At 44.1% G+C, this 10,277-nt stretch overlaps 1 protein-coding gene across 1 annotated transcript in view; it reads right to left on the bottom strand.

The window, feature by feature from the left end:
• Positions 1-5,016: 5,016 nt before the first annotated feature.
• LOC310871826 (transmembrane protein 132D-like) overlaps positions 5,017-10,277 on the bottom strand; it is a gene marked incomplete at its 3' end in the record, with an annotated part of 194,895 nt that continues 189,634 nt past the window's right edge. The window contains exon 7 of the mRNA XM_083783462.1: positions 5,017-5,032. Within this exon, the coding sequence (XP_083639588.1) occupies positions 5,017-5,032 (16 nt within the window). The remainder of the gene's footprint in view (positions 5,033-10,277) is intronic.

A 10,277-nucleotide genomic window follows, 5' to 3' on the forward strand; every position in this document is an offset into this window, starting at 1 on the left:
CGAAGCAAATCTGCCCCATAATGCATTGCTCAAGCTCGCTCTTGAGCGCACATGCACGCGTTTGCGCACGTGCGCTGCTTCTGCATGCATGCGCTCATTGCGCTCCAACTCAGAAGAGGCAGAAGTTGAACCAGCGAAAGAACTCAACACAAATGTACTTTTTAAACTTTCGTTTTCCCTTCCCTGGCGGATCTCGAAGCTACAGATCTCGAGACAAATGATCTGTGCATTTATTTTAAATTGTTTTATTTTAATAGTAATAGTATTACTGATCCATTGTATCACCCAGGCCCAGCGCATGACGTTAGGAGAGGAATCAGTTGCTTGCTGTAGAATATATTTGTGAGATTCTTTATCACAAACGTACAAACAAGCAACATACGACGAATTAGACCGTTCCTCACCCAGGAATCAGGAAACAGTCTTGTCAAAACTCGACTATTGTAACTCCCTCCTTACTGGCCTACCAGCATGTGCACTTAAGCCTCTCCAGCTGATCCAAAATGCAGCAGCTCGCTTGGTCTTCAACCAGCCAAAATTCTCACATGTCTCCCCCCTGCTCCGCTCCCTCCACTGGCTCCCGGTCGCTGCCCGCACAGAATACAAAACTCTGATGCTGGCATTCAAAGCAACCAAAGGTATGGCTCCCCCATATCTTACAAGTATGATTGAACCCTACAAACCCTCCCGCGCACTCAGATCAGCCAACGCAGGGAAACTGGAAGTACCCTCACTAAAAACGCCGGGACAACGCTCCACACGTCCCAAACTCTTCTCCCTTCTGGCTCCAAAACTGTGGAATGCACTTCCCATTGCAGTCAGAACTGCAGCATCACTCCCAATCTTCCGCCGTAGCCTGAAAACCCACCTTTTCAGACTCCATCATGGCCCATAGCACTTACCCTAACCCCTTACATAGCATTTCTGTTGGCTTAGATAGCATTTGACACAGACTTATAGCATGTTATGTAGACAGCACTATAATTGTATTGTATATAGTCATAGCACGCCATAGTACATATGTATAGCATAGTAGTGAATATGTATAGTTTATTATGTATAGTGTATGTATAGTTTCATCATATAGATATTCCACTGTTACCTTCTTATCTTACGCATGTTTCATGATAAATGCTTTTATGTGATGTATTCCCATGCTTTTGTTCTTGCCTAAATGTAAGTCGCTCTGGATTAAGAGCGTCTGCTAAATGCCTAAATTGTAAATTGTAAACGTAGGCTAAATACATGCATGTGAGACACATTAATTGTGTCCGAACATATGTTTTATTAATATTCATTAATTCCTGCCATGAAAAAATATGCTATCTAACATTATTTCATTGAATTGCGATAAATAGATTAAAACTTCATTATGTAGGCAGTCATTTATTGGAATGCTGTTTCTGTTAACACCAAACGTCCGTATTATTATTGTGAGCAGAGCTTGTAGATCGGCTACTTTTGGTAATTCTTTACCAAAAGTAGGCCTACCCGATACAAGCTCACAACACGGACGTTGCGTTGCTTATAGATCGGCTATTTTTCATAGGCCTATGTTATTTTAAAATAACCTTTTTATCATAGACATATAGGCCTAAATGCCTGCAAACATATTTTCATTAACCTATTTTTTCTTTATTCATTCATGAATTTAAAACTTTAAAAAAAATTGTCCTTGCAGGGAGGTGACAGCCTGCAGTCACTTATTTGATACAGTCTGTTCCTAGCGAAAATTCAGCAGCAGCGTTTTGACTGGTTTCTTGTAGTCAGTTGATCCTTCATATCCAAATGAGTGAAACGGCCGGGATGATTTGTTTATTTTTCAAACAGTTCTTTATGAGGCGATCTGAAAAAACCTAATGGGGATTTCATGCAAATAAAAAGTACATGAACCCGCGGACCTACAGCGCCCTCTACCGATATTGACGTCAGAGTCGGTGCTCCCCATACAGGGAGTATTGTCCGAAATCATCACTATAGAGTCCACAAGAGTATGGATCCCCGTATGGGGGGTAGGGAGTAGGGAACAACCCTAGCAATTCGGATGCAGCCCTGGTCGCTATACTGCCTGCCTGCTCCCTCCTCACACATTGGGAAGTTCAATGCTGCTCAGTTCAGGGCTCTCACAGGTTGGCAGAAGGAGAGTCACGCCCAGGATTAAAACAAAGGTTTAGTGGAAAAACTGCCACAGTGAAGCAATGTTTCTCAACGAAAACGTTGGCGTTAAAAAAAGTTATTCAATTCTTCACCTGAACCTCCAAACAGTTCTAGAACCATCCGAACATTGGACACTTTTTTTTTACGACAGCACCGGATTCTCTGGAATCTTATGCTGCCACTGTGTGCCACGGCGTCTGATTATACGCATTCGTTACGCTTTGTTTTTCCTCTCCCGTTCCGCCAAAGACCAGCTATAGGGATCTGACCGCTGAAACATGGCCGGAGGGCATCTATGCAGAAATGTATCAGACAGGGAAGAGCGTTTCAGAATTTTAACTCATCTTCCTGGTTTATCTCGCCTCGAGGCTGCAGAACCCTCAGTTTGTCTAGTGGAGATATAGTAATAAATACAGTTTAACCCATTCTGACCTTAGATCAGACTCTAAAAATGTCTGTTTGAAAATGACAGTTTTCTGAAAAAGCTATGTTTCTATGTCAGTCGTTCTTTGATTTTTCAAAAATAGCAGACCTATACAAGCTCGTAGCGCGCCAATCGGTTTAAAATGGATTAAACTCATCTTCCTGGTCTCCTGTTTATCTCGCCTCGAGGCTGCAGAGCCGTCAGTTTGTCTGGTGGAGATACAGTAAAAATACAGTTTGGTGGAACAGTGGCAAAACACGCACAGTCTTTAAGTGCAACGACAGCCCTTTGCACAAGGAGGATGTCTTTGCCATGACTTAAGCCCCGAATTGTCGCCGTCAGGCAGAAACTCATTTCAACATGTCTTTTTTATGCTTTATACAGTGTCTTCTTGTAAATTATGTAACGCAGATGGTTTAACAATCCAAATGCACCCACATGCAAGAGTCCAAGAGGGTCTAGTCAATCTATAAGGGTCTATTTTCCTTACCAACCATTTAGCTGGGGACCACCTGGAACCCCCACAGGGACGACTGGTGGTCCCCGGACCACTGGCAACAAGAACCACCGTTCTAATACAACTGGGGTGCCCACGTAGCGCAATTTGTGCCTCGAGTTAAACTAAAAAGAGACACACACACACATTTTGCCACCCGCGCTGTAGCGAGCCCTCTCCGCTAACAGAGATCAGCCTGTCTGGGTTAGCATAGCAGAGCAGAGCAGAGCGCTGCTGTAATGGATCTGATGAATGGGTAAAAACGGCACTCCCACGAGAGCGCTGCATGATAAAAGAGCATTCACAGTCGCTATTAGCAATTCATGAGACAATAGCCTTCCTCTGGTTGTCTGGAATTACTGCGCACGTCCGCCCACCCACACACCCACCCAGGCATGCATGTGCGTGCATGTGCACACACACATGTATGCACACGTACACGCACACAAATGAACACAAGCACACACACACACACACACACACACACACACACACACACACACACACACACACACACACACACACACACACACACACACACACACACACACACACACACACACACACACACACACACAGATACAGTATATACAGTACGCTCTTTAATGCCATTGCCAGTTCAATGTGTTTCCTACAATAGATGCTGCTTCTTCCTTTCACTGTTGGCCATTAATTAATGACATATTTTATACTTTGTTGCGGTGGTGGAAAGTGACTACTCTAAGTACATCTACTCAAGTATTTGTACTTTACTAGTTACATTGTAGATTTTGATTGTGACAAAACATTAACATGCTACATTAACAACATTTAGTATGTGGTCTAATCAGAAACCAGCCGATTAGAATCAAGTATTTGGTCATTCACAGACAGCATGGCACATGCTACAGCATCATAACAACCCTAATTAGACATTTATTGAAATCAGCTTTCAGAGTAATTACCTCACCCGCACAGTGGCTGACGCAAACCCACCCGCAACGTCCCCTGTCGGGGGCTGATTTGTGTGCGAGTGTGTGTGTGTGTGTGTGTGTGTGTGTGTGTGTGTGTGCGCACGGACGCGCGCAAGAGAGAGAGAGAGGGGTCATTTGTCAACTGGCTCAGTGCAAGAGAGTTGACAGCTATAGAAACATTAGATATTGCCGTGTGTGCCCAAGGACATTAGCACAGAGATAGATGGTTAGAACTTATAGGAGTAAGAAAGTTACACACGGCACCTTCACGCTCCGTAAGAGAGCTGGAACCAACGGTGGAAACTGTCGTGACGGGAGCTCTGAGGTACATTTCATAAGTTTGTCAGATATTGAGAGAGAGAGAGAGAGAGAGGGCTGCTGTTTGTACACCAAGAACGAAAGCTCACAAAAGGCTCGAACAATATTATCTGAGAGATGAGTCTTCTGATAAAAGCACTGGTTTGTTGGGTGAACATTTGTCGATTGTTATTTTCATGCTTTATAAAGTTTATAAGTGTCTGTGCTTTTCTCAACACCTTTTGGGAACGGTGGCTCTCCTCCATCATCTTTGGCTTCACCCTAACGCTCACCTCCTTCTCCACTGACTGAGTTGACGCTGGTTGGCTGTCCGAGGTTCAGGCAGGGACAGCACGTAACTTTGGGAAAATGTCAAAGTAGCTTGTTTACAACTGAAACGGACGTCCTTTTAAAAATAAGAGCCACATGTAATGATTAGTCAGCACTAGTTTTATTTCTAAATCTACTTACAGGACATTTGTGTTCCTTTTGAATGCCTGTCAGATTTCTCTACAGAACTGTCTCAGCTGTTGGTGCGCAAATGCGCACTGGAGCATCGGTTGTGTGCCCCCCTGATTATTAATAACATCTAAACATGTAACATGTAAACATGTAATCCAGGGGGGAGTTGGAACCTGAGACCTTGAACCTGAGACCTTGACCAGCCCCATTGACCCGCTGAGAGATGTTCATGAGAGCTGAGAGCTGTTCATGAGAGCTAAGAGCTGTTCATGAGAGCTGAGAGCTGTTCATGAGAGCTGAGAGCTGTTCATGAGAGCTGAGAGCTGTTCATGAGAGCTGAGAGCTGTTCATGAGAGCTGAGAGCTGTTCATGAGAGCTGGGAGCTGTTCATGAGGTGGACAGCCACTGCCCCGGCTGGCGGGGGCAACGGGGCTCAAGAGGTTTTAATTAAGATTCAAGTGCCAACCCTAACGAGCGAAGGTTCGAACCCCGGATGTTCGGGGACAGCCTTAGTGAGTGTGTGTGTGTGTGTGAGTGTGTGTGCGTGTGTTATGTATGCGTTATGTATGCGTTTCTTTGACAGCAACGTGCAGCGAATCTCCACGGCACACAGATATACATACTGTTACTTAATGACGACGACTCACTTTAACGCACAGTCAAATCTGCACTGTCGATTAATCCCCTTGTTAAGTGTGCAAATAAAACCATTTGGTTCCATTTGTACAGTTAAATTAACAGTTAGACGAAACACTCAGGATTTCACAGTAGTAGCGCAACCATGGCCCAATGGGCCATTTCTAATGGCTTGCATTTACTTTGCAAAGTGCTGAAGTCTGTTAAAACACTTTGATATACTGTGAGCCGGGCCGTGTAAATACGTGCGTACGTGCGTACACACATACACACACATACACACCCACACACACACCCCCCCCCCCCCCCACACACACACACTCACCCACCCCCCCCCCCCCCCCCCCCCCACACACACACACACACGTACACACCAACGCGCCCTCTGAAGTCTCACCTCAGCTTCACTTTAAGTGTCGATCTTAACTGGCGCGACGCGTTCAAAAAGCATCGCTGTCACACTGCCGCTGATTAATGCCTCGCACGGAAGTCTCAAGTGTCCGTCCCCCCCAACCGGGCCGCCTCGCCGGTCCATGGCGGGTGTGTGTGTGTGGTGTGGTGTGCGCTGTGTGCAGGGAGGTTGTGCATTCCTCCCTATATCTACCCCCGCGTCCGTCAAGGTTGTGGACGTGGCCATAACGGCGATGGCTAAGTGGCGTTAATTGAAAACGACGTCCCGCAATAACCGTTCCGCTTAATGGAGGCCGTTTATCAACGCGGTGGCCATCAACTATAGCAGGAGTCACACAGAGGGGGGGGGGGGAGAGGTGTGTGTGGGGGGGGGGAGGGGGAGAGAGAGAGAGAGAGAGAGAGAGAGAGAGAGGGGTGTGGAGGGGAGAGAGGGAGAGAGAGAGGGCGAGAGAGAGAGAGAGAGAGAGGGGGGGGGGTGGAGGGGAGAGGGAGAGAGGGAGAGAGAGAGAGAGAGAGAGAGAGAGACACAGAGGTGTGGAGGGGGAGAGGGAGAGAGGGAGAGAGAGAGAGAGAGAGAGAGAGAGAGAGAGAGAGATATTTAAGCCTGATATATTTGATTGATTGATTGTTTGTTTATTTTCGTGTCATGCACACCTTGTGCTCAACCCTCATGGGTTTATGAGACACCATTTCACAATTGCAATTACAGCATGTTATATATTACATAATTAATGCATTTACAGCATGTTTACATTACATAATTCATTATATTACAACTCAGATTCATACAGAGTACTCTGTCTTCTTTCCCAAGCTTGACAGATAAAATCTGCTACAAGTCCCTTGGCAAAACATATCTCCATTTTTACATAGTCATTTAAATATAAATATATACTTTGACGTTCGACAGTGTCATTTAGCTGAAAACGGCCGATCTGCAAGCTCACGCCGTGAGATGGGCTAGCCTAGCCGTACAGTGGGGCAAACACAGAAGTTATACAAATTGTTGCTGTCGGGCCAGAAAGCTCTATAATGTCCATACTTTCTTTTGTCATAACTTCACGTCATACTTGATCATATACTGTGTTACACAAAAGCATCAAAAGTATAGCAGATCTGCAAGCTGGAAACATGGAGGGTTGATCTGCTAGACCTTTGAATTTGAATCTTGAAAATTAACAGTTAACCAATTTTGGGCGGGAACCCCTTTTGGTGTTTTAAACATTAAGTTATAATTTAGCTATTGAAAAATAGCAGATCCACAAGAGTGGCGCGCTATGAGCTTGTAGGTCTGCTATTTTTGAAAAATCGTGAAAATGCGGCACAAACCTTTGAATATTATTCTTTCAGAGCGAACGTTTTTCGCCAATATCTTTGCTTCTGAGGGGTTCCTGGAATAACATATTTTCAGGCCAATTACATATCATTTTTGGGGTCCAGAATTTAGAATACATTTTAAAAATGTCGGCGTCAGGCCTAAATGGGTTAACCCTAACCCTTTTGGACATGAAGTTTCCATCCAACAGAGACAATTATGGTCTCAGAGAGAGAGAGAGAGAGAGAGAGAGAGAGAGAGAGAGAGAGAGAGAGATACCTTGAGATGAATCAGTCACACCTGCACACACAATCTCCACTGCAATTGACATTTTCAGCCCTTTGACTTCTGCCTCAAATTCGGAAATTCACTTACCGAGCCTTGTGTGCTGCATGCGCGGTAGCCGTTTGCCTGTGTGTGTGTGTGTGTGTGTGTGTGTGTGTGTGTGTGTGTGTGTGTGTGTGTGTGTGTGCACGCGTGCGCGCATGTGAGTGCCACAGATAATAACCGGAGGACTTAAGACGAGACAACACTGAAGTAATTGTTTTTGGAGCCAATAATTAAAAGTCAGAGCTCAGCTTCAGTTGGTAAAAGAAAAGAAAAAAAAAAACAGTAATCTTGCTGCAGTCATGGATGGACTCAGACCTGGATTTCAACAGCCTTCACATTAAGACATTCTGACCTGACCAGATTCTAAAAATGTCTTCTACATCCTGACAGTTTTTCATTCTGACCTGAGATCAGATTCTAAAAATGTCTTCTACATCCTGAAAGTTTTTCATTCTGACCTGAGATCAGATTCTAAAAAAATTCTTCTACATCCTGACAGTTTTCCATTCTGACCTGAGATCAGATTCTAAAAATGTCAGTCGTTCTTCGATTTTTCAAAAATAGCAGACCTACAAGCTCGTAGCGCTATGAGCTTGTAGATCTGCTATTTCTCATTAGCTAAAGCACGACACATGATACTAACACCAAAAGGGGTTCCCGCCCAGAATGCGTTAAGACAATTACAAAGTCAGTCAACTATCACTTCTAAGAACATATCAAAGGATTACAGGACAGTCGCAATATTATTATGTTTAATGTTTTACATGAAACAAAGAAAGAAAAAGAAGAAAGAATACTGAGAGAGAGAGAGAGAGAGAGAGAGAGTTGAGAACCTGCTTAATAACTAATTTCCTTTTACTTATGAGGATTTGCAGAATTCAAATTCATGTCAAACCCCTTGCATACAAAAATCATGTGTGTGTGTGCGCACGCACGCACGCACACGCGCACGCACACGCACACGCACACACACACGCACACACACACACACACACACACACACACACACACACACACACACACACACACACACACACACACACACACACACACACACACACACACACACACCATTCCGCCTCTTACAGATAAGCCATCCCTAAGACTCAATGCCAGTGCTGACTTTAAAAAGATAGCTTCCGTACAATGATTGTATTGTTTTATTTCCATGTGGGTGAGGTCTATCATTAACCGCCCCATTCAGTGTGAGAGGAACGGGTGACAAAGAAGACCCTCATCCAGATACCAAATGTATACACTACATTCCTTCATTCACTCCATGGCTCGTACACAGAAGAACACAGAGTGTTAAATAAACCAAATGGACCCCGTTATGCATTACTATTGCGTCTGTTCAATGCTTGTCCTGATTTTGTATTAGACCACGATTACTTGTTTTTAAGGATATTATTTTGTCAAAAAGTGTATCACCAATTCTAATTAACCCGTTTTTTTGGGACGGGAACCCCTTTTGGTGTTAGCATTATGTTATGCTTTATCAATTGAAAAATAGCAGATCTACAAGCTCGTAGCGCGCCACTCGGTGGCGCGCTACGAGCTTGTAGGTCTGCTATTTTTGAAAAATCGAAGAACGACTGACATAGAAACATAGCTTTTTCAGAAAACTGTCAGGATGTAGAAGACATTTTTAGAATCTGATCTCAGGTCAGAATGGGTTAAGTTGAAAGACAAGACCAGACCAGACCAGACAAGACCAGACAACCTTTGAAGACTTTTGAAGACTTTGGCCGAGATACTGCCACACCCACACCCATATATCGGTCTCGTTCTAAAATAATATGGACATTTGGTTTGTACAGGAAGACTTTAAAGGAAGCCTATATTTTTTGAGTGGTGCAACCACTCCAAGGAACAGCAATGTCTGTGTTCACCTACCTATGTGGCCATGAGCACCAGTATGACTATGAGTACCAGTAGGGGCGCTGTTGTGCCAGAAACAGAGAGAGAGAGAGAGAGATAGTATTAGTGCTGCACTGTTGCCTGCTAATGAGAGAGAGAGAGAGAGAGAGAGAGAGAGAGAGAGAGAGAGAGAGAGAGAGAGAGAGAAGAGGAGGGGGAGAGAGGGGAGTTGCAACACTCAGTTCACACGGGTGTGATTGTTTTCTATAGCGGGTCCAAAATGCAAACGGGAATGAATGCCATTGGCTGTAAGCGCAGCAAAGGGCGGGTCTCCATTCTATGGAAACAGTATAACCCTATAGAAACATACCTTAGTTTATCATTAATTCACTGGAGAAGACATGCTTTCCTGCATGGTTTTAATTCACTGGAGAAGACATGCTTTCCTGCATGGTTTTAATTCACTGGAGAAGACATGCTTTCCTGCATGGTTTTAATTCACTGGAGAAGACATGCTTTCCTGCATGGTTTTAACCCATTTTGAGCTGAGATCAGATTCTAAAAATGTCTTATACATCCTGACAGTTTTCTGAAAAAGCTATGTTTCTATGTCAATCGTTCTTCGATTTTTTCAAAAATAGCAGACCTACAAGCTCATAGCGCGCCACTCGGTGGCGCGCTATGAGCTTGTAGATCTGCTATTTCTCAATAGCTAAAGCATAACATAATGCTAACAACAAAAGGGGTTTCCGCCCCAAAATGGGTTAATTCACTGGAGAAAGCATGCTTTCCTGCATGGTTTTAATTTAATGGGTTAACGCAAGTCTGCTAAAACAAGCCGGGAGGGACATGTCTACTACACAGAGCACCTTGTTATGAACAAGGAAAATATTATATTAGTGTGTGTTGTCAGTTGGAAAAATAAATACTTTCTGG

Source organism: Protomyctophum parallelum, assembly GCF_964188405.1.
Source record: "Protomyctophum parallelum genome assembly, chromosome: 15".
In the NCBI taxonomy this organism is placed as follows: domain Eukaryota; kingdom Metazoa; phylum Chordata; class Actinopteri; order Myctophiformes; family Myctophidae; genus Protomyctophum; species Protomyctophum parallelum.